Source organism: Odocoileus virginianus, chromosome 26 (genome assembly GCF_023699985.2).
Source record: "Odocoileus virginianus isolate 20LAN1187 ecotype Illinois chromosome 26, Ovbor_1.2, whole genome shotgun sequence".
In the NCBI taxonomy this organism is placed as follows: Eukaryota; Metazoa; Chordata; class Mammalia; order Artiodactyla; family Cervidae; genus Odocoileus; species Odocoileus virginianus.
In genome coordinates this window covers 2,859,493-2,885,233 of record NC_069699.1, presented here as the reverse complement: position 1 = coordinate 2,885,233, position 25,741 = coordinate 2,859,493, and the positions used below count along the sequence as shown (strand labels likewise).

General features: G+C 40.7%; 1 protein-coding gene across 14 annotated transcripts in view; it reads right to left on the bottom strand.

Annotated features, from left to right (window-relative positions):
* RBMS3 (RNA binding motif single stranded interacting protein 3) overlaps positions 1 to 25,741 on the bottom strand; it is a 1,589,121-nt gene that overhangs the window by 136,685 nt on the left and 1,426,695 nt on the right. For all 14 annotated transcript variants that reach the window (XM_070455283.1, XM_070455285.1, XM_070455287.1 and 11 more), the window contains one exon: positions 4,505 to 4,551. In XM_070455283.1, coding sequence (XP_070311384.1) covers positions 4,505 to 4,551 — 47 coding nt within the window. The remainder of the gene's footprint in view (positions 1 to 4,504; positions 4,552 to 25,741) is intronic.

The window sequence follows — 25,741 nt, the reverse complement described above, 5'->3', positions numbered from 1 at the left end:
CACTGTATCATGTGTTAACTTGTTTCAACTGTGTCCAACTAACTCATTGTGACCCTGTGGACTGTAGCCCGCCAGGCTCCTCTGTCCATGGGATCCTCCTGGCAAGAATATTGGAGTGGATTGCCATGCCCTCCTCCAGGAGATCTTTGCAACCTAGGGTTCTAACCCGTGTCTCATTATTTCCCCTGCATTGGCAGGCAGGTTCTAGTGCCTGCTTACCACTAGCGCTACTTGGGAAGCCCTTACTCTATCATAGTCACATGAAATGCAGTGTAACAATCGTTGTCAGTATTGACAATGATCACATTGTGCCACAGGGGCTCCTTTAATCCTTTAAAATGTCTTATGAAAAGTTATCCTTACTGTCATCTCCACCTCACAGAGGGGGAACTAAAGCACAGACAACTTGTCTACATGTGGAAAATGACAGAATTTGAATGCACGTCTGGGCAGGCTGGTTCTGGAGTCTGTACTTCTAACCACTGCTTACACTGTTTCTCTTATGACTAACTGTGTAATTAGCTCTGCCTGGTATGATTTAATGGTGTTCTCTAAATGAGAGAAATAAAAGAAAGAAGGAAAGGGTGAAATATCACCATTCTCTGCAGGCAGAGAGAACTCCATGAGCAACAAGACACATGGGTTAACATAACATGAGATGCTCTGAGAATCAAAAAAGGTCCAATTCAGTTGCAGGAACCAAATCATGAAATTCTTCTGATGCCACTCTGGAAAGTTTGAGTTTTGTTCTGCATTTAATAAAGTCCACATAATACTTTAATCCAGGCAGGTAGATGATTACTTATTACTTCTCACTTCAAAAAAAATATTCAGAAAGCCACGTGAAAATGGTTTGGTGCTCAGTTATATCAGAGGCAGATAAAAGCTTAGTACAGTTAGGGAACGGTGATTGAATGAACTTGACCAGTGGCAGGGAGACAACTGGTTTGAAGATGTAGTTCAAAGAGAGATAGAAGAAATCTTAATGACCAATTTTATCATTAGGAATGTTGTAGGAGAGAAGGCCCAGAGAACTGGAATTATGACATAAATGGCTTTAGAGTGAACTTCGTAAAAAGGTAGGGAGTAACTTGATGCTTTTCATTTCTTCAGTTTTATTATGAAGGACCGATGAAGACGAAGCCCTCAGTTGGGTCAGGACATCCAGGAGTGCAATGAGACATACAGGTGATGGTTCCCTGCATCTAGTTAGAAACTTGGAGTATGAACTCGGGAGTCTTCAGCTCCGAAAAGCAAGAGGAGTGGATGAGAAACTGTGAGAAAGGGCTAAATCCTGAGAAAGATGAGTAAAAGTGGGCAGAAGAAGAGGAATCCACAGACACCAGGTGAGCAGTGCAAGGGGAGGCAAGGAGGATCAGCAAAGGATATGTATGTGTTTGCGTAAGTCGCTCAGTCATGTCTGACTCTTTGCAACCCTATGCCCGTACCTCTGTTCTTGCGAGTCTCCAGGCAAGAACACTGGAGTGGGTTGCCATGCCCTCCTCCAGGGGATCTTCCTGACCCAGGGATCGAACCCATGTCTTTTACATCCCCTGCACTGGCAAGAGGGTTCTTTACCACTAGTGCCACATGGGAAGCCCGGCAAGGGATAGAGGCACGAAATCCAAGAAAGAAGAAGCTTTCAAGAAGATATAAATGGTAACAAGAACAACATCAAAGTCAAATGAGGCAAGATTTCAAACAGTACAAGAACTAAGAAAGTGTTGGTTACAACCAACAAATTTAGAGATCCCTGGAGACAGCAACAGGGAAAATTTCAGTGAAGTCTGAGACCAAAATGTGCACTTTAATAGGCTTAATTAGAGGCAACATGCTATGTCACCTCAGTCATATACGACTCTGTGACCTATGAATGGTAGCCTGCCAGGCTCCTCTGTCCGTGGTATTCTCTTGCGATTCTCCAGGCAAGAACACTGGAGTGGGTTGCCATGCCCTCCTCCAGGGGATCTTCCTGACCCAGGGATCGAACCCGCGTCTCCTGCGGCTCCAGTACTGCAGGTAGATTCTTTACCACTGAGCACCGGGAAGCCCAATTAGAGACAACACAGGAAGACAATGTGTGAAGAATACTAAAACTGTTTACCAGCAAAGAAAAAGCTAAAATAGTGTGGTCACTACAAGTTATGGGCAGGAAAACATTGTTTTGGTTTTTTGACTGCACCACACGGCATGTGGAATCTTTGTTCCCTGGCCAGGGATTGAACCTGTACCCCCTACATTGGAAGCATGGAGTCTTATCCACTAACCACCAGGGAAGTTCAGAAAAGGACTGTTTTGCTTCTACCCTCTTTGTAGGTGGGAGAGACTTGACTTTTACAGGCTGAAAGGAATGTTCAGTGGACAAGGCAACCTTGAAGACAGGAACTGCTGGATGATACAAAGTTCTTTATCAGATGAGAGTGCACACAATCAAGAAGATGGTATCCTGAGCATCTTAACTGCAATTTGCTGCCTGAGGGAAATGTTCATTGTTGTTAAAGTCTACATGGGCAGTGGGACAGGATGAACCACTTTTGCAACTGTTGAAATAGTTCAAAGAATACAATGTTCTACTGTTAGTATAAAGTACACAGAGACAGACATCACAGAGAGGATGATGGAAGGTGGACCTATATACCTGCAGGTTGACCTCTGTACAGTGTAGATGGAGGCTTGGGAGGGAGACACCGTCCCTGGGGACCAGGCAGTCCTCATGGCCCCTAACAGGGCACCACCAAAGTTCAGACCACAGCTGCTCAGGTTACAGGTTGAAACCCCAATATTTTCTCTTCAGGTTTGTCATGAGTCACAATGAAAGTCTGGACACTTAGGTCTTTGGGGAAAGATTCAGATTTTAAATTGTGCATTGGAAAGATGACTGACTAAAGCAAAGTACTCTCTCATTCCAGCCCAGGCCTAGGACACTGGGGCATCTCTAATAATTGACCTAGAACCTTGGGCAAGATCTTTATAATAAGCAGATGTATGGATATAGAGTTCAGACAGGTAGATGGATTCATATATTTATACACACATATACACATATGCAAACACAAACACGTGATGAATTTAGTTAATGAACATGTGTATTAATTCAATTATTTCTATTTTCCAGTGTGTATATACATTTCTAATTGTAATTACAAGTATTTTTTACACATATTAGACTCCAAGAACATGTACTATTAAATTACAAATATAAATTACGTGGTACATAGTATGTGTTCAATAAATGTCATTCCCTTACAATATACACTTGTCTTCTGTCACTCTCTGAGCATATAATGCCATATTCTGTGTCTTTTGAATTAACTATGTTATCTTCTCAGCTATAGAGTATGACTCTAGAGGGCTTTATTCTCTGTATCTTTACTTCTTGTCTTTACTTTCTGACCACCATATTTAGAGTGCCTTGTTGGAAATACGAGAAGGCTTACTGGATAAATGGAGAGATATCATTACTTTTTGCCCCTAGAGAAATTTTAATCAACATGAGACAAGTGAATAGATCTCTACCCTAGACTATCATTTACTGTGTTGACTCCTTCATGGAAGGTCGACCATGAGTTTCTCGAGCCCTTGTTTTACACAGATGTTTTTTTTTTTAAAGCCTACAGTGCATAGTACTGTGCTTGGAAGACTTATTGGATGTTCACTGAGTGAATGAATAAATGACCCGTTAAGCTGACCGAGTATAAAATGCAGTTACATTCCTTCTATCCTCTACATTGGTCTTAAATGAGACCTTCATTCTGACTAATTCTTTAGAGACTGAAAGACAGAAAACTGAAAGCCCTGGAGAAATCTAAGATAAAAGACTGTGAAAATAAGAATAATAATTATTCTTCAGTTTGTTGGTTCATTGCAGGATGGCCAAGGTAAAGGAAAGGAATTGGAAAGTAAGAAGAAAGTTTCAACCAAAGAATATTCAGAACGACAGACTTTTAAAGATGCTTGATTATGTAGCTTAAGTTTGATTTTTTTCAGAGGAAAAGTTTAGGCTATATTAATCGTTCTAAGTAAGGGTCTGCAAACTTCCAGATGCTTATTAAAATGGAGTATGAAAGTACAATCACCGTGTTACTAACTTGATTCCGTGTGTTACCCTTCCTCTGAGAGCCAGAGGCAAGCATAGAAGTTTTATTAATGTTGAAATGAGCCTGGGCACAGGCCACAATTATTGAAACCTAGCAGAATCGATGCTCTAACCCTAGAGAAACACAGACACTTCTCCCAGACCAGTCTGTACTCCTCCCTTCACACCGCCCTTTCTCAGGTGAGAGAGGGGGAGAAAGATGGAATATGGACAGAAGCTTTGTAAGCATGGGTGACACCACTGAAATCAGAGTCACTCGCAGGAGGAAAAGAAATGCACTGATGAGAAAAGTCTGATTTACATTTTTGTTTAGAACAAAAAGAAAGATTTGAACATTTTTCTCCAGTACTGATTTCAGAGTTCAGAGATACCTTAGCAATTAAGAGATAGAAAAAGTGATCTACTTACCCATTCTGTATGGCAGCTGTGGGGTCATAGGTCAGGGCCATGCCAGCCTGTATAATGGGGGGAAGAAGCGAGAAATTGGGTCTTAATGTTTTTATGGTAATGTCGAAAGCATTCAGTACACACACAGACTTTTTATCTTTATATTCTATGATTTAAGTTTACTTATTCCTATATATTTCTCCCCCATTACTGCCAAAACTAGCATTTTTACTACCTGAACACCAGAATCCACCATTGAGTTATGGAATTTATATTATATATCCAGACAAACCAAAGAACAATGCATTTTGGATAGTCTTCATTTCTACTTCATATGCCATGCACTGTCTAATCTGGTAGCCTTTTAATTTCTCATTCTTTTCAAGAACACCTATTGTATATCTCTCAGCATGGAAAAAAAAAAAAGGTAATAATGGATCCTGGGGTAAGAGTTAAAATAAATGCTACTTAAAATGCATTTGACCTTTTAGAAGAAAGTGTTAAGAAATATTTATTTTAAAATAGACTGCATGCCTCAGGGTACGCAGGCAATGAATCACAGGGTGCTGTCCAGCATCTTGCTGGTTGGTACCTGTCCCACTCAGACTGTAGAAAGGGAAGGTCATTTGCATGTGATGGAAACTCTTGGCCTTGTGGCTAACAAGGAGGTAGTTTTGTTTTGTTTCCAAGGTAACACCACCACTGAAAAACTACATTTCTGTAACTGAAAGTCATTACAGAAAGGAATATAAATTTGATGATAGCTGACTGACATCTACATTTCCCCTTCATGCACACCATCACATCTCATCAAGACAAGTGAAGTGAAAGTCGCTCAGTCATGTCTGACTCTTTGCGACCCCAAGGATACAGTCCATGGAACTCTCCAGGCCAGAATACTGGAGGGGGTAGCCTTTTCCTTCTCCACAAGGACCCTATGAATAGCAGAAGAAATATTTTCTCCATTTGATGGATGCAGACATGGAGGCCTGGAGGGGTCAAGTGACTTGTTCAAGGCCACAGGTTTGGAGGCAGAATCAGATTGCAACCCAAATCTTCTGCTGGGCATGCCTGTCCATAGCCCCACCATGACACAGACTGGGATTCTGCATGAGCCCCATGGATCATCTCTCTGCGGCCATGTGGATGCGCCACTCTTTGTTTTCCGGGACTGTCAGCCTAGTTATCGCTTGTGGGCAGAGACAGGATGAAACGGAAGGCTGACTAGGCTATCTAGGCTGGACATTTTTTTTTCCCTTTTTTGAAACTTAAAAGTAAGTTAATCCAACATCGAGCACCTGGCTTGATGAAAGTGAAAGTGAAAGTCGCTCAGTCGTGTCTGACTCTTTGTGACCCCATGGACTATACAGTCCTACAGACTGTAGACTATACTTACAGAATTCTCTAGGACACAATACTGGAGTGGGTAGCTGTTCCCTTCTCCAGCGGATCTTCCCAACCCAGGAATTAAACCAGGGTCTCCTGCATTGCAGGCGGATTCTTTACCAGCTGAGCTAACAGGGAAGCTGGCTTGATAATGCACTACTGTTATATAAGATGCAACCACTGGGTGATGTGGAGTGTTGGGTAAACAGGATCTCCTGTTCATTTCTTTCACAATTTCCTGTGAATATGTAATTGTTTCAAAATATTAAGTAAGAAAAAAATAAACTAGCTTTGAAGACTTTTGTAGAGGGCTAGGAAAACCATAAAAACTTAAAAGAAAAAAGAGTTTTTGTGTTTGAGTTTCTTTTCCAGTGTGGTTGAAGGTGGTTTTCCTAATTCAGCTCATTGAATCCTAAGATTTAACACATACCCAAAATGAAAATTCTCAGACTTTCTAAGATGGAGCCTGAAGTCCAGGATGGCCTGCTACATTGAGCTTAGATGCATTGTCTTCCCTGAATAATAATTTAAAACTTATTATTAAGATTGGTATGAGGAACAAAAATGTAGAACCATCTATAAATGGAATTGGCATAGAGGAATCGTACATAATTGAAATGAAGTTTGCAAACAAAGCTGAGACAGAGATTACTGGGAACACAGGATTACTGATAACTCTGGCTAAAGAAATACAATCTGATAGTGTGACAAGCTGAGGCCCAGGAAATGAGACGAGAATAAAAGAGTAGATATGAAGACAGATTTCTCCCACCTTAGGGGAAGCAAAGATACTGATGTCAAAGCATGTAGATTCTAAATCTAAATTCTCCCCTGGATGGGCTTCCACCATGTGACGGGTGGGAGACTGGCCTGAGGCTGAAGACCCCCCAGAAGAGACCTGTCCAGGCTAGACTCCACGGTTCTGGGTCCTCAAGATGATCCGTCTGAGATGAGATTTCCTGCTTAGAAACCCTAAGCGTCTCTCCTGTAACTTACCCAAGATGTCAGACAAAAGACAGAATGAAGAGGAAAAAAAAAAAAACCGAACAGGCTGTGTACTCAGCAAAGATAGTGTTAGTTAATAGGAGATTTAGATGATCATGGTATTTTCAGACCAAATTGTTTAAATCCCAGGAAACTTGTAGGTAGCCAAGTTTACTCCTTTTCCTTGAACTGCAGTGCTCAAAGACCAATGCTCCCCAGCCTTTCTTGACTTGTAAATTGTCATCAATATTCTCTTTTTATGCCATGTATATTTGTTTTGGCAATGTTAAGAAGGATTTTTTTTTTTTTCTTTCACATTTGACTTGAATTCCTCATGGATTATAGTTAACCAATCAGGTCTAGTGAAGAACATGGTAATTATCACAAAATTCTATTCCTTTGTTGGATAGTATTTGATAATCAGAAAGTTTACATTGGCCTTCTCCTGCATCTTAAATGCCCATTCATCTTTTAGAAGATGGAAAGAATTAAATAGAAAACCATATGATTTAGTGGAAAGGACACATGTTTTGGGCCTGGGTTCAAGTCTTAGCTCTGTTGCTTTCTGGCACTGGGGCCCTGGGCAAGTTATTTCATTTATTTGAGCCTCAGTTTCCTTAACTGTTATATGGTACGGCAACACCTATATCATACGATTGTTGTAAAATGTGAGACATTACATTTGTGAAGTGCCTTGCACAGTGCCTAGACACAAGACATGCATGTAAATATTATTATAACACAAAGTAACACATGGTAAGCATCCTGGAGAGTATGGATGAAGTGGTGAGTGGATAGGCCGGGGTGCTCTGGGAAGGCACCTGCAGGAGGCAGAGTTCAGTGGAAACTTGAAGATGCTTAGGATTTCCATAGATGGAGATAAGAGGTGGAGGCCAGCTCAGGCAGAAGGGCTTTTATGGAAAAAGTCTTGTGAATAAAAAGGGCAAGGCGGATAGTCCACTTGGGATAGAACATTGGTGAGAACAGTCAAAAGTAAGATTTGGAAGGAAAGGAGGAAGATCTTGATTGCTTGGCTCCTATTGGTAGAAAAATGATACAAAGAGGGCTGGGAGACGTCCCTGATGGTCCAGTGGTGAAGAAGCCTTGCAATGCAGGGCACACAGGCTCAGTCTAAGACCCCACGTGCTATGGAGCAACTAGGCCCTCAAGCCTCCACTACTGAGCCTGCTTGATACAGGGAAGATTTCACACACTACAGACACCTAATACCTGAGGTCATCGAATAAATAAATAAATGTTGCTTAAAATGAGAGACTGGACAACAAGAAATAGCATGATCCCCCAGAAAACAGAGGAAAACTCCCAGGCGATGGGTGACTAGGGTAGACACTGGGGGACAGGGAGGTAGAGAGAAACTAAGGCACGGATGAACCAAGTTTCATCTACTTCACAATTTTGTCTGGCGTCAGTCCTGCCTCTGAGGATCTTTGGCAAGAGGACACCACCAGAGCTCAGCATTTGGAACACTGGGTTACAAGGCAAGACACGGGTTAAGCAAAGGAGCGTTGGAGCATAACCCGCTGGCTGAACCACAGCACAGTAACAATCGGGCCGCACCTGGTTTTCATTTCATGTGTAACAGATTGTCGAATCACAATTCTAACATGGTCTTAATACAGATTTTGCATTCCATTTCCTTTCTTCCTTTGCACAAGGTAAAAAAGAAAATCAATTTGCTGCTCTGTCTAGCCACCTTTATACTGAACTAGGACCATGAAATTGTCATTATGTAATTACCAAATTTTATGGCATGTTTACAAACTCCAAAGTCACAAAAAAGGTAAAATAACTTGGAACAAAACGAAAATGTCACACCACGTAAGTAGAAAAGTGATGTTTAATTCTCTCATTCTCTTTTGAAAAGGATTTTTATTAAATTCACAGATATTTTCCATATGTTAAGTTCACATTATTTGTGGATTAAAGCATTTATGATTTACTTCAAAAAGAAAGGGAGTTTTTTTTTTGGGGGGGGTGTCATTCTTCCAGTAGCAGCTGAGTTTTGGCTTAGTATTTCAGTCATAATAGGGTTATTTCTAGTCTTTCCAGAGTCTGTAAGAACTAAATAGGAACTTTAAAATGTAGTTTACAGGAGTCAATTAGTTGTCAATGAAAAAAAATGTTGCCTGCCATATCAGTAAACAAAGATCTTGCAACCATCAAGCCATTACATTACAGCTGTCCTGGTGAGTCCTGTGGGAACTCAGGATGAAACGGGATGCCCATCATCGAGTCATCAGCCAGTGCAGCCTCCCACACATGTACACCGTGAGGAGACTCGGGATGAGAAAGCACAGGATACTGGCCATAGACAGCTGAGGTGCATGTCAAAGGGGTGATTTCAACGAGCCCTGAAGTTTTCACCTTCCCATATAGAGGAAGGGGGCTTCCGCAGCGGCTCAGCAGTAAAGAATCTGCCTGAAATGTAGGAGACGCAGGAGACACCGGATAGATTCCTGGGTCAGAGAGATCCCCTGGAGGAGGGCATAGCAGCCCGCTTCAGTATTCTTGCTTGGGAAAATCCATGGACAGAAGAGCCTGGTGGGCTTCAGTCTATGGGCTCACAAGGAGTTGGACGCATCTGAAAAATGGCATGGCATGCCACATACAGAGGGAAGCACTAAATTCCTTACATTGAGCCACCTTGTTTTTCTTAATTAAAATTAATCTTTTGATGTTCTGACTACCTGATCTTTGTTGCAAAAATCTCTGTATATCCTGGCTCCTCCCCTACCTCTTTAGAAGTGGTCTCTTAGAATGATCTGAGATTCTGTGTCCCAGGCTTAAGTCCTCAGTTTTGTCTAATGAATAACACATAATCTTCAACTTTGAGGTTCTGCATCTTGTTTGGTCAACACAGGATACCAAAATTATTTCCAGTAATCATAGTGGATACTTTGAGACATGTCAGTTTGACTTAGGAGCAAGATATTTGATATTCATAACTTTAAATGAAGAGGTAATAATTATGGAAGTACTGCTTAAAATGTACTCACTAGGGAAGTACTAGGGAAGTAACTGGATTAGTTACAAATGAATAATTATAAAAATCCCCCCTCTTCTAAGATTAGATTTAAGGCAACCTTTAATAAATAGGTAGTAAATGTCATATATTTTAGTTACTATTGTGTACTGAATTAGCACAAGATTAAGTTCAGGAAGCCTATGAAGAAAAGGGTAACTTGGTTTTCTGGGTATCATTTTTAAAGAGTTTAATTCTTGCAACTAATTTAAACCCTATTTGCAACTGTTAGCTGGTTATCATAAGAATTCAGTAAATGAAATAAAATGACTTAAAAATTATATTTGTTGCTTAGTCGCTAAGTCATGTCCAACTCTTGCAACCCCATAGACTGTAGTCCACCAGGCTCCTCTGTCTGTTGACTTTCCCAGGCAAGAATACTGGAGTGGGCTGCCACGCCCTCCTCCAGGGGATCTTCCCAAGCCAGGGATGGAACCCAGGTCTCCTACATTGGTAGGCAGTTTCTTTACAGCAGAGGGTTCCCTGGTGGTTCAGTGATAAAGAATCCTTCTGCTGAGGCAGAGGCGTGGGTTCCGTCTCTGGGTTGGAAAGATCTCCTGGAGAACCCCATGGTCAGAGGAGCCTGGTGGGCCACAGTCTACGGAGTTGCAAAGAGTTAGGTATGACTTAGAGACTACACAACAGCAACAAAAATGATACGCGAAAACGACTTCAATTATAATGCATTATAAATGCTTAGGTATGGCTACTGTACGAAACCTTTGTAGTATCAGCTCAGTTCAGCCGCTCAGTGGTGTCCGACTCTTTGTGACCCCATGAACCGCAGCACGCCAGGCCTCCCTGTCCATCACCAACTCCCAGAGTTTACTCAAACTCATGTCCACTGAGTCAGTGATGCCATCCAACCATCTCATCCTCTGCCGTCCCCTTCTCCTCCCACCTTCAATCTTTCCCAGCATCAGGGTCTTTTCAAATGAGTCAGCTCCTTGCATCATGTGGGCAAAGTACTGGAGTTTCAGCTTCAGCATCAGTCCTACCAATGAACACCCAGGACTGATCTCCTTTAGGATGGACTGGTTGGATCTCCTTGCAGTCCAAGGGACTCTCAAGAGTCTTCTCCAACACCACAGTTCAAAAGCATCAGTTCTTCAGTGCTCAGCTTTCTTCACCATCCAACTGTCACATCCATACATGACTACTGGAAAAACCATAGCTTTGACTAGAAGGACCTTTGTTGGCAAAGTAATATCTCTGTAGTATAATTTTGTTATATTTATATTTTACCAGCTTGAGAATGGCAGGGGGTCAAGAATAAAGGCTGAAATTACAAGGTTAATGGTACAGTGACTCTAGTGGTGTAAGTTAGTAAAAATTTATAAATCCAAAGCACAAACTGACTGAGAAGTTGAAGGTGTCATATGTGATCCCTGAAGTGTGGATATCCAAGCCATTCAGAGCAATCAATAAAAATCACCAGAAAACCGCAAAATGATCAATACCCAGTCAAGCTTTTGGCCAAAGAAAGGGCTTTTCACCTTCAGTTAAGAGAGGCAGTAATCCTAGGAAATAATATGTTCAGGGCAAAACTGAAGTCAGGGGCTCTTGCTGAATGGGGATGTAGGAGCATGACCTCCTGGCTTTCAGAAGAGGCAAGTGGCGGGGCTTTCCTGGGAGCAGTTCTGCCATGGGTACATGGCCACTGAGTGGTCTGTGTCTCCTGCAAGAGGCAGTCAACCATTGAGAGGGTAACAGGCAGGAAGGCCAGGGGTCTCCAAACGGAGGAAATAGGCTGCAAGTGTCAGACATTTTTATCTCTCTTAAGTGGCAGGAAGAAACAAATTACAGATATATTTTTTCCTTCTCTATACAAATTTAAAAGGAGGTTTCTCTTAGAATGCTGTGTTGTCATCACACCTGGTTTCACCTGAAGCTAACTATTCTCAAACCTTGAGTTAACCAGTACGTTTTTCTTTTGGAAATGTTTGTCTTAAGCTATGTTAATGTGCTATGCATTTACCCCAGACTCTGTAAGTTCCGCCAAATGCTCAACCTACTTGACAAACCAGTATGTTATACTCAGATATTGTTCCCCTAATCTATGTAAATGAAACTGTTTGTTTGGTAATCTGCTCTTCTACAAGATTCAAGTCAATCGTTTTATAGCCTGGGATAAATTGTCTGGTGCCATTATGAGTTTTAAGACATTCCTTTCTTTTCATTAACAGACTGTCAGTGACTATATAACATACAGCTGAAGACTAGAAGGGGGGTACTCTTTCTGCCCCCTTCTGATGCCTATGTCAGAAGCTTTCTCTATCTCCTTTATACTTTAATAAAACTTTATTACACAAAAGTTCTGAGCGATCCAGCCTCGTCTCTGGCCCCGGATTGAATTCATCTCCTCTGGAGGCCAAGAATCCTGGCGTCTTATCGTTCAGCAACAACATTTCACCATGTAAGGCAGGTATCTGCTCTCACCTGCTGAAGGGATGCTCCCTGGGCTGTGAGCAGCCAGTCCCTCTTCTAAAGAGAAATGTGGGAATGTGTGTCTTTCAGTCGTGTCTGACTCTTTGCAACCCATGGACAGTAGCCCACCAGGCTCCTCTGTCCACAGGATTCTCCAAGCAAAAATACTGGAGTCGGTAGCCATTCCCTTCTCTAGGGGATCTTCCCAAACCAGGGATCGAACCCTGGTTTCCCACATTGCAGGCAGATTCTTTACTGAGTCACCAGGGAAATCCCTCTAAAGAGACGGTGAGAAACCAATGAGATGGGAGACAGGAAAATGTACCAACCTACAGAAGGGGGCCAACACTGCATGGTCCTGGATGGGACAGAAATCCTAGAAACCATCTCGTAAAAAAGGCCAACCAACCTGTGAACTGGCTCACAACATACTCTAATTTTCATAGTCCCTGAACCCTCAAAGCACTGTGAGCCTCTCCCCTCATTTCCTTCCGATCACTCAGAACACTTTTTCTTCTTTGGTGTTACTCGCTCCATCTGCCTTTGAGATGTCAGTGCTCAGGACGAGGGCTTCCCTCTTCTCTCTCCTTCTGTGTCGTGATGACATTCACCTTCTGATCCCAACTACTGTTTATCAGTGGAGCCCAAAATCTGGGTCTCAAAATCAAGTATCTAAACTGAGTTCCAGACAATCAGTGCCAATATTAATTAGTAAGTGCATGTATCATCAGTATCTTCTAAAGTTATTGTTTCTTATTTGGGTGTTTACTATTATCCTCTCATAGTAAGTATTCTCTTCAGCCTCTGCGTCCACCTTCCTTTCAACCCACCAGCCATAACACTGTGCTGTGAAATTTGTTCTTACAATGGGCAGATCCAACCAGCATGGTGTCACCGAAGGGATAAATCACGGCTTACAGAGCCCTTCATGATCAAATGTGTGTGTACCTCTGACCTCGGCCACTTTCCTGTGCGATTCCAGACCCCACCCTTCACCAACTCAGACACTCACCCTGTCCTGTAGTGTGACCTCCAGGCCTTTGTGGCTACAGGTGTTAGCTGGAAACTGTGTAGCACTGAGGGAATGTGGAAATTCCCTTCTCCAGCCTCAGACTAAATGTCATGGCCTCTAAAAGCCATTTGCCTCCATGGAGCCTTAACTCCTGCCTTTGTTCTGCCCCCATAATGCAGGATGGGAGTGAATCTGACCATTGTGTGCCTCTTCTAAATGGGCTCCTGGCTGATTCCATCTAGATATCTCCTCTTCCCAAGCCAGTTATTGGAACATAACAGACTCAACAAATGTTTGTTCAATGAATTAGTGGATGAACATATGACTTGAAAATTTTTAATTTGGACTTCAGTTAAATTTATATTTGGGTCTTGCTTTTTTTTTTTTTTTTTTTTTTGCTGTGCCACACCACATCTGGGATCTTGTTGCCCTACCGGGGATGGAACTTGTGCCCCCTGCAGCAGAAGTGCAGACCTCCAACCACTAGAATGCCAGAGAAGTCCCAAATTTGTATCTGAAAATGGAGCTGGGGTACTTTGAATTTTTATTTTGCCAGTAAGATTTCCTTAAAAAAATTTAAAGTGAACTCAATCGAACTTCTAAAGACAGTATCTCAGCCCTTGATTTTTGATTAGCAGAGATAGGGAGAAGCAAAGTGATTACTGGGGTCACTGAGAGGGCTTCCTGATGCAACAGGGTAGCTAGTGCATTTGAACCATAATATCAGCAGGAATCCAAGAGGGACTTGAGGCCCCTCCTTATCCAGGTGCCTGACCCTGAAAGCAAAGAATACAAGACTGTTAAAAGTCATCTTGAAATCTCCAGAGGTTTGTCAGGAATCAATTAAACGAAATGCAGGCGATGTATCACTTAGAAAGAAAATAGCAAAAATATGCAGAGAATAGAGAAGATTTGCCTCCTTGTGTTCGAGAAAAGACCATCAAGAGGAGTTATGCTGCTGCTTATGCACTTTGCCATCATGATATTTCCTCTTTTCAGCTTTTGCTATAACATTCATATCAGACAGAGATGTTATCCCCTATCCAGCAATAGAAAAGGACAAGATAAAAAAGATGCAGACAGAATTAAGACTGCAAAAATCTATGACTGCACACACACAAAAAGCATTGTTCAGAGGGAAGCAGAATAAAAAGGTATTGTAGCATTATGTGCGTGGGTGCACCCTAAGTCGCTTTTGTCCTGTCTGACTCTTTGCGACCCCTATAGCCTGCCTGACTCCTCTGTCCATGGGATTCTCCAGGCAAGAACACTGGAGTGGGTTGCATGTCCTCCTCCAGGGGATCTTCTTGACCCAGGGATCAAATCTGCATCTCTAATGTCTCCTGCATTGGGAGGCAGCTTCTTTACCACTAGCACCACCTACATGGTATCATGTAGCTAAAGGTCTTAAAGTTCTGGGGAGAAGAGAACAAGTTCTAGTCTGAGTCTGTCATTAGAACCAAAGTTAAATGAAGCCTTGATTGATAATCATAAAAGAGACAAGAGAAGATTGCCATATTTTATGTAGGTGCTTCTGTTTTCACCTCAGTCTAAATGACTGATCTTCGCAGATTCCAAGACATAGTTTTGCTTTACTTTTTAATGTCTGTGAAATCGAGGCTAACAGGATACTTGATGGCATTCGAGAATTTGGCAAGTTTCTCCTCTTTCTTAGTGGCATTTAAAATAGTATTTTTTTTAATTGATTGTTGTTTTACAGTCAGGGTTGCAGTGTACATACTATTAAACCCCACTCAGGTAAATCAGGTAAAAAATATAAGATGCTGAGGTTACTTCCAGGGCGAGCCCATGTAGCTAGATAGGTGAAAGTCTCGGGTATCTAGCTAAATGATCTGTATCCTTCCAGACCCCAGATATGGTTTGATGTCACATGGAAATTGTAAGCTTCAGCTTACATATTGATACAGGACTTCCCTTGTGGTTCAGTGGCTAAGAATCTGCCTGCCAAAGCATCGGGCATGGGTTCGATCCCTGGTCTGGGAAGATTCCACATGCTGCAGGGCAAGGAGGTCCATGTTTCAATTACTGAACCCACCAGCCCTAAAGCCCATATCTGCAACAAGAGAAGCCACAGTAATTAGAAGCCTATGAACTGCAACTAGAGAGTAGATCCTGCTCTCCACACTAGACAAAGCCTGCACAGTAATGAAGGCCCAGCACAGCCAAAAGTAAAATAAATAAATTTTTTAAAAAATTGATGGGGACCACTCTGCATCTTGTGACTGGTGGGCTGCCAAGACAGCGCCAACCATTCAAGAAGTCCCCCAGTTGACTGGTACCCCACATAGTTGCCCTGATCCACGGGGACTGCATCAAGGGTCCACAGGAGACATGGTGATCAACCATCAGCCTTTCTCCTTGTAAATGCTTGATGTAATCTTCTCAGCCTTGAGCCCCTCCTAATCCCCCCACACCTCCTCCCCAAGAATACGAGTGAGTTTTTCTAGCCTCTTGCTTGGGAGTAAAGAGAAGGCAGAGGACTAAAGCTCATCATCAATCATATTTTATCCAAACTTACACTATCACAGGAATTTACAAGACTTGCCTTTTACCTTCAGTGATCATAGGTTAGTAAATATTAGACCTGGCAGTTTTAAAATAAGGACATTTAACTAAGAAAGCTTTCATGCTGAGTGACTGAGAATTCAAGTTCATGTGCCAATGGGAAGAATTCTTTTGAGATTAGAAGGGTCGTTCACCTTGAGTCTGCTCTCCAAATTACAGGCAAAACACATGAAATGAAAAGAACTACATCTGGTGGGCTGATTATCACACTTAACTCCAAGAGCTGTCATGTCGCCTAAGAGACTATTTCTCTTTTCAAGATCATATATATTTGAAAATTCTCTTTACTTCAAAGTTAAAAGGACTATTTGCAGAACCTAGGTATGTTGATAGATACATCTTAACTATTCCCCCAAGGTCTCATTAAAGAAAAGATTTAGACAAGTAGCTGTCATGCACTGTGATATAGCCAATGGAAACAGTAGTGAATTATATATATGATGTTTCTACTTTCATAGAATACAGCTGAATATAACCTGAAGTTACATGCAATTACTACTAAGTTTTTCAAATAATTCTTTAGATATACTATTTCATAGGTAACTGTACTTCAGTTTCTCTTCAATATTACTTCTAATAGCTCAACGGGGCAGGACTTTAATTCAATATCTCTGAAACAAATTTTCTGATGTTCAGTATTGCAAAATAAAATTGCAGTCAATATGGCTTGAAAGCTAACAGAAATGGTGAAATCCTGGGCCTGTTGTCAGGGTCTTCTTATACTTAACACATCACTGACCAGGGGATTTTTGAAGAAAGTAACACCTGTGGCCAGTGATGTTATGTAAGTAAACACTGAAACATCTCTGGTCAATAACATTCAGGTAACAAAAGATGTATTGATACTTCTCTGATCAATAGTGAGTTAATATGAAGGACTGGTGATGGATCAAATAGTTTCTAAGCAGGATGCACTGGTCATAAAAGATCCAACTAAAGGCCATGGGGCCACGTATGTGAGTTCTGCCTTGTCTTTCTAACTGCTAGGAGTGTCTCCAGGCACGTGCTTTACAGTAACATTGGTGATACCGAGGGACAACCAAACGCTCTCAAGACACTCAACAAAATGTTCTGTTGTGAGGGTTCCCTATGAGTGGTGACTAGGATTGCCTCTTTTCTCCAGATTTTATGGAGCACGCTTGCTGCTACTTCCACAGACATCTATGTGCCCTTCGGCATCAACATTGGCCATATGAATGGGACTGGATTTGGTTCCTACAGAACAACACGCCCTTCTTATCATATGCAAACAGGTGAGTAGAAAATAATGATACAAATGATAGTAGAAATAATTCAATGTATCAGATTTTTCTTGCTAAGGAAGCTAGCAAGAACGGGTCAAAGGATTAAGGATCTTTATGAAACAATTCCAAGTCTACTAGTCACTCATAGACTCAATAAATTAATGAACATAGGATTGGAACTTTCCCCAAATTCCTTAGGAAGTTTTATACATATTTGTTGAGTGGGATAAGAACAAATGTCTTTAAATCCATAAAAACTGATGATAGACTGTAACACAACTCTTCAAATAAAGACAGCTGACTCATACACTGGTAGAAGTTAATTTTCATATCCAAGCAAATTTCTTTTTACCTGAATGGGAGAGACAAAAACTTAACCAAGAGACTGGATCCCACTTAAGGACAGTGAACATAAAGCAAGATAGAATGCATTCTTGTTATTTGAAGTAACTATATTCTATGAAGTCACCACGAACACTGAATTAGTGGATGCTGAGTCACCGCTCTTAGAGGAAATAAAGGGTTAGGTCTGGTCACAACATTTTCACCAACTAACCAGTAAAAAACCTCGTTTTATATCTGTCTGAAGACACCACATTTAATATACATTGCTTATTCATTAACACTGAGCTCATGCGCAACAGCACTCTAAGTAATGCCTCAATGAAGCCTGTCTTCATTCTTCCATATTTTCTCCATAAGGCACATTATGGATTTCTTTCACTTAGAAACCAGACAGCACTTCAAAACTACAATTTAGGGCCACTTTGAAAATGGAAAACACCAATAAAAAGCATGAACAAGCAAAAATGTAGCCCTAGCATAGAGAAAACTTACCTCAGCTTAATAAAGGATATACACGACAAACTTACAGCTAATATCATGCTCAATGGTGAAAAGCTGAAAGCATTTCCTCTAAGATCAGGAACAAGACAAGGATGTCCACTCTCACCACTTCAATTCAACATAGTTTTGGAAGTCCTAGCCATGACAACCAGAGAGAAAAAGAAGTAAAGGGAATCCAAACTGAAAAAGAAGTTAAACTGTTACTGTTTGCAGATGACACAATACTATACACAGAAGATCCTAAAGATACTACCAGAAAACTTCTAGAGCTCATCATTGAGTTTGATAAAGTTGCAGGTTACAAAACTAATACAAAGAAATCCGTTGCATTTCTATATACGAACAATGAAAGATCAGAAAAAGAAATTCAAGGAATAATTCCACTTACCATCACAGAATAAACCTACCAAAGGAGACAAAAACTTGTACTGTGAAAACCATAAGGACACTGATGAAAGAAATCAAAGAAGACAGAAACAGATGAAAAGATATACCATGTTCATGGTTTGGAACAATTAATATTGTCAGAATGACTATACTACCCAATGCAAAGTACAGATTCAATACAATTTCTATCAAATTACTAATGCCATGTTTTTTTCACAGAACTAAAACAAAAACCGTAAAATTTGTATGGAGACACAAAACCTCCAAATAGCCAAAACAACCTTGAGAAAGCAAGGCAGAGCTGGAGGAATCAGGCTCCTTGACTTCAGACTATACTCCAAAGCTATAGTCATCAAAAGAGTATTGTACTTGAACAAAAATTGAAATACAGATCAGTGAAATAGGATAGAAGCCCAGAAATAAACCCACGCACCTATCATTAATTAAATTATGACAAACCAGGCAAGATCACACTATGTTGGGAAGACAGTCTCTTCAACAGATGGTGCTGGGAATACTGGACAGCTCCATGTAAAAAGTGAAATTAGACCGTTCTTTACACCATATACAAAAATAAGCTCAAAATGGATTAAAGGCCTAAATGTGAGATTGAACACTATAAAAATCTTAGAGGAAAACAAAGGTAGAACACTCTATGACATAAATTGCAGCAATATCTCTTTTGACCCATTGGCCAGAATAATGGAAACAAAAACACAAATAACAAATGGGAGCACTGAAGCATGTGTGTTACTGTATGTGAAACAGATCGCCAGTCCAAGCTCAATGAATGAAACTGGGCACCCGACGCCAGCGCACTGGGACAGCCCTGAGGGATGGGATGGGGAGGGAGGTGGGAGGGGGCTCAGGATGGGGGCACAAGTGCACCCGTGGCTGAGTCACATCAATGTATGGCAAAAACCACTGCAATATTGTAACTTAATTAGCCTCAAAATAAGCAAATAAATTCAAAAGCAGTGCGAAAGAAACAATAAATAAAACAAAAAGACAATCAATAGATTGGGAGAAAATATTTGCCAATAATATGATAGACAACTATTACTCTCCAAAATTTACAAACAGCTCATGATGCTCAACAGCATCAAAACAACACATTCAAAAAATGGGGAGAAGACCTAAATAAACATCTCTCCATAGAAGACATGCAGATGGCAAAGAGACATATGAAAAGATCAACATTTCTAATTATTAGAGAAATGCACATCAAAACTACAATGAGATATTACTTCATACCAGTCAGAATGGCTATCATCAAAAAGCCCCCAAACAATAAATGCTAGAGAGGGTGTGGGGAGAAGGGAAGCCTTCTACATTGTGGGTGGGAATGTCAACTGGTACAGCCACTATGGAAAACAGTGTGAAGTTTCCTTAAAAAACTAAAAATAGAGCTACTCTATGACGCTGCAATCTCACTTCCGAGTATAAATCGGGAGAAAAGCATGATCTGAAAGGATACATGTACCCCAGGGTTCCCTGCAGTGCTGTTAACATTAGCCAAGACACAGAAGCAGCCTAAATGTCCATTGACAGAGCAATGGATAACGAAGATGTGGTACGTGTATACAATGGAAGACTACTCGGTCATTAAAAGAATGAAATAATGCCACTTGCAGCAGCGTGGATGGACTTAGGGGTTACCATACCAAGTGAAGCAAGTCCGATAGGGAGAAATATCATATGACATCCCTTATATGTGGGATCTAAAAAAACATATACAAATGAGCTTTCTAAACAGAAGCAGACTCAGAGACTTAGAGAACAAACTTATGATTTTGGGGGAAGGATGGGGGAGCGAAGGAATAGTTAGGGAGTGTGGAATGAATATACACACACTGCTATATTAAAAATGGATAACCAACAAGGACATACTGCATAGCACATGGTACTCCATTCAGTGTTATTTGGTAGCCTGGATGGGAGGGCAGTTCGGGGGAGAAGTGATACATGTATATGTATGGCTGAGACCTTTTGCTGCCCACCTGAAAATATCACAACATTGTTAATTGGCTGTACCCCAATACAAACTTAAAAGTTAGAAAAACAAATGTAGCCCTAAATAAGGACACTATTTAATATAATAAGAGCCGAAACAAGAAGGCAAAGTATCACATGTTCAGCGTCAGCTGGGAGTGTGTAACTGGTGACTCAAACCTCTGCACATATTCAAATAACTACGAAAGGGGCCTTCTCTGGTGATCCAGTTATTTAGATTCAGGGTTCCCAGTGCAGGCAGTCTGGGTTTGACCCCTGTTCAGGGAACTAGATCCCACATGCTGCAGCAAAAAGTTCACATGTCACAATTCAAGGTTCCCGCATGCTGCAACGAAGATCAATGACCACACATGCTGTGGCTAAGACCCAGTGCAACCAAATAGACAAAACAAATATTTTTTAAAAAATGACCATGAAAGCACTGGGAATACTGATGCTGGGTAGCAAATAAAGTTTAGTAAGTGGGATAAATATATACATTTGGAGCCCACAAATTGCGTCTTTCTTCATTGATTATTTCATGAGTCTGAGTGTTTCACTAAACTAAAGGAAATTTTGTAAGTTAACACCACTACTTATAAGGACTCTAAAAATCCCTTACACTGCAGAATTTGGTAACCTCACGCTTGAAATAGATTAGGGTGTAGAAACCTAAAGATTATTTACATTTAGCACTATGAAGCCTATAAAATATGCAAGAAAATTCCTGCTTCCTAATTCTTTGTTTTTTCAAATTCAATATTTATTTATTTGGCTGCACTGGGCCTTAGCTGTGACATATGGGATCTAGTTCCCAGGGATCAAACCTGCGCCCCCTGCATTGGGAGCTTGAAAGTTTAGCCACTAGACTACCAGGGAAGTCCCCTAAATCTTTGTTAAGTCCAGAAAGTCACCATCTGTGTTATCAGAATGCTTCTTCTTTTGAAGATAATAGTTTTGAAAGATACTGGAAAGTACTTGAGCATGTACTCTTCATAACCACAGAGACTGCATAAACACATTCATAATTGCCATTATTTGGCAGAATAGGTTGGTTAATAATTTATCCTCTTTCCCTTTAAAAACACCAACCATATAATCCATCAGTTCTCAGGAGTAGCTCAATCTTCTTGGTATCTAGCAAGGGTTCATGCTTTTCTTTTACTTTTGCATTTTTCTTTCATCTTCTCCATCCAAGTCCCCTCCCCTTGCCAGCTCTTGGCTTTTTTGATTACATGGCCTTCAAGAGAAAATCAGCTAGAAATTTGAAAACCACATAATGCTTCAGTGCTAAATAATTCTTGAATGCAAATAATGATTGTGAATATGATCTTATGAAACATTAACAATATTGGTCAAAGTAAAATTAATTTCTACTTGTTTTAGGATATATTTTTAAGTCAAAAATCCAGCTGGAAAGTGATATGAACAGTAGATTTTCTTTCAAACATGTTACATCATAAACAATAATATTTGGAAACTAAAGAGATGTAGCATAAAACTAGAAATCGAGGATTGACAGTCAAGTCATGTGAAATGCATAGTAAGGCTGGCTTTTCGGTTAAACAGTCCTGAGTTGTGTGTGTGATGATATTATGGTAGTTGTAATAGGAGCTAATCCTTGAGTAAGTACATGCTGCCAGACACTGTGCCCACGACTGTACCTTCAACACCTCATTTAATCCTCCCATTCACCAAGGGTGTGCTGTCAACCATTCTCCTTCTACTGATGAGGGAACAGAGACTGTCACTTGGCTTGAGAGGGCCAGAGCTTAGCCCTTTAGTCACTCAAGTAGTACGCCTGGTAAATTAATGATCAAACGCTAACAATTTTGAGCATATCACAGATGTTAACACACATGATTCCTAAAAATTTAGGAAGAATTGTTATTTTAAATGGGGTACACTACAGAAGGACTGAAAATTTGTTAAATAACACTCCAAAACTTAAGTTACTTCTCTCAGCTTTATTCTCTCTGAGCCACTCAGCACCCAAGGACATGGAAACATCCACTAGACAGGTGACAAGGTAGAACTTTTCAACTTTTGGAAGAAATGGGGGATTTAAATACGAACAAATCAATTGCTCAGCTACTTACCCTGAAAAATAGTCAGTCAATCAAATGAATAGTTAATGGTTAGTAACAAGACAAATGTGAGTTGATATTCTACTGACTACTGTTTTTGTTATTTTTGTTTGTTTCTGTTGTTATTTGGCTTTGGTTTTCTTAACCTGTTTATAAGTATGAAGCCAGTTACAGAGAGTGATTTTATTTCTGAAATACTGAATGATACTCGATTCTACTCTGAATCTCCTGCTTGGCCATTTTAGGGTCCCAGAAGGTAGGGAATCTGTCTGTCTGCTTCCATCATGTCTGCAGCATCCAGTCTTGGGTACTTTGGCTTCGACCCCATGTTACCAGCTGCGTTGGCCCCTAACAAGAGAGTCAGCCTGTCCTTTGAAGCCAGGAACTGACTTCTCTTCTCCAGCTATAAAGTCCTAGATGGCAGCCTCTTCCAATAGCAACTGCTATGTCTACACTGAAAATCTGTTGTTTACTGTAGCAATATTCATGGATTATCTTAGCAAGAGACAGCTGCTGCCTCTTCTTTTTTTTAACTAGCATCATGAACCAACCTCTGCCTACTTCAGACTTTTCTTCTGCAGCTTCCTTGCTTCTGTCAGTCTTCCTAGAATTCAGGAGAGTTAGGGCTTGGCTCTGGATTAGGTATTGGCCTAAGGGAATGTTGTGTCTGGCTTGATCTTCCATCCAGACCACTAAAACTTTCTGCATGTGAGCAATAAGACTGTTTGCTTTTCTATCATTCATGTGTTCACTGAAGTAGCGCTATAATTTCCTTCAAGAATTTTTCCTTTGTGGTCACTACTTGGCTAACTGTTTGGCACAAGAGGTCTAACTTTCCATCTATCTGGGCTTTAAATATGCCTTCCTCATTAAGCTTAATTTTTTTTCTAGCTTTTGATTTAAAGTGAGGGACATGGGATGCTTGAATACTTAGAGGCCATTAACTGGCCTAATTTCAGTGTTGCTGTGTCTAAGGGAACAGGGAGGCCCGAGGAGAGGGGAGAGACAGGGGAGTGGCTGGTCAGTGGAGAAGCCTGAGCACACACATTTGTGGATTAAATTCACTGTCTTATGTGGGCACAGTCCATGGTGCCCCAAAACAATCACAGTAATCATATCCAAGATCACTGATCACCTATTTGTTATGGTGGTGCTTTCGGTCTAGTAGTTAAGAGTCTGCCTGCCAATGGAGGGGACAGGGGTTCAATCCTCGGTCCAGGAAGATCCCACATGCTGCAGGCCAACTAAGACTGCATGCCATGACTCCTGAGCCCACCCTCTAGAGCCCATGCTCGCAACAAGAGCAGCCGCCACAAGAAGCCCAAACACTGCAACTAGAGAAAGCCCGTGTGCAGCAACAAAGACCCAGTGCAGCCACAAATAAATGAAATGAAATCATTTTCAAGATGGTAAGACTGTCTGAGCCCTTGGAAAGACAAGGCTCACAGTACCACTCCTGACCCTTCTGCCCCAGCTTTGGGTGTCACTTGAGAGGTTAATTAATAACTTTCAAATATTTCAGTGTTTTTCACTTATGCAAAAATAGGTCCACCTGCATGTACCTATGTTTCAAGACCTGGCTAATTTACATTAATTCATGTGTATGATGGGTTCAATATTAGCATTTCATCAAACTATGCTAAAAGAACTATTATCAAAATGCCAGCCAGAATAAAACAGCTTTACATCATAAATGAAAAGTTTAATTAGCCTATCAATTGTCATGTTTAAGGTACTTTGAAGTTGCTTGCAATCCACTGGTTTTGTGTTTGAAGCATTGGCTCAGAAATCCTTCTCACACTGTCACTTTTTTACCTGACTTTAGAGACAGGACAAGTAAATAGTAACCTCAATGTGCACTATTATCTCAGGGTCTGAAGCATCAGAACCTACATTATAATTTTTTAATTTCATCTAGGGTTAATGTTAGTTGTTCAGTTGTGTCTGACTATGCTCTGTCCACGGAATTCTCCAGGCAAGAATACTGGAGTGGGTATTCATCCCCTTTTCCAGGGGGTCTTCCGAACCCAGGGATTGAACCCAGGTCCCCCTACGTTCTCTCTCTTTGCAGCTGGATTCTAAGGCAACCATTATTTTATACAATAACACAAACAAGCAGAAACAGACACCCACAATGATCTCCTTATAAAGCTGGAGACTACAAGGGATACTAGACAAACGAGAAACAAAACTGCCCACCGGAAATGGACTTCAAGGGAAGATGCACGTCTCAGTCTGGATGAGAGAAGGGAGCAAATAAAAAACAGTCTCCCCCAAGAATCTGACCCACATCCTTGCTTTGGTTAGAGTTTCAACTGATACAATCTATGTGGTCAAAGAACTAAAGCAGAGAATGTAGGTAGTGCCCCCAGGTGACTAACAGGAGCAAATGCAAACTGTTTTGTAATACTATAATAAGAGCTTTCAGAAGTTTTAAAATATGGAAAAAAAAAACAACAAATAACATGTGTGTCTTGAAAACAATGAAATACAATAATTAGAATGGATGGCTTTCTAAGAAATGATTAAATATTGCTTACATAGGATTAACTTGCACCATGTCATACCTTACACACCAGACTTACATACACATGTATTTTACTCTAGCAAGTGCAATGCAAAGGGGAAATACAAGAAAAAATACATATTAATATAATAATGGGCCAAGTAATCCAATATTTTTGGTGTATCTACTTCTAAGACCATAGTCATGGTGTAAAAATTAAAATACTCATCTCAAAGCCAAGATATCTGATAAGCATACTTTTAGTTCATGCCATTTTTTTTTTTTCTGATTTCTTGTCTCTGAATGTCTCTATGTACTTGGAATAAGCTTCTATTCATCACAGATATATTTATGACTGTTCCCTTGATTCTCACATTCAATGAGAAAACCTGTAGCTCTTAAAAAACAGCTTTAGAAAATGAATATTAGGAATATACCTTTAAAACTTACATTTAAATTGCAAGTGCTCTGGATCCTAAACTTGACCCCACAATGCTTCCTTGGCAATAACAGCACATGTGGTCTTTGTCATGTCTAAACCCAGAGCCCTGGATTCTGTACAGAGTAGCAGAGAGGGTTCTCTAAGTTTTTATTTCTTTTACGTTTATTGGTTTGGTTTCTAGGAAATGTAGACTCAAGTGAGGGGTCCTGGCACAACTGGCATCTATTCAGTGAACGCAATAATACAGGAACTGTAATTTCAGTCATGAGTGCTAAGTTATCTAGTTAAAAATTGAGGCTTTGGGGTTATGGTCTGT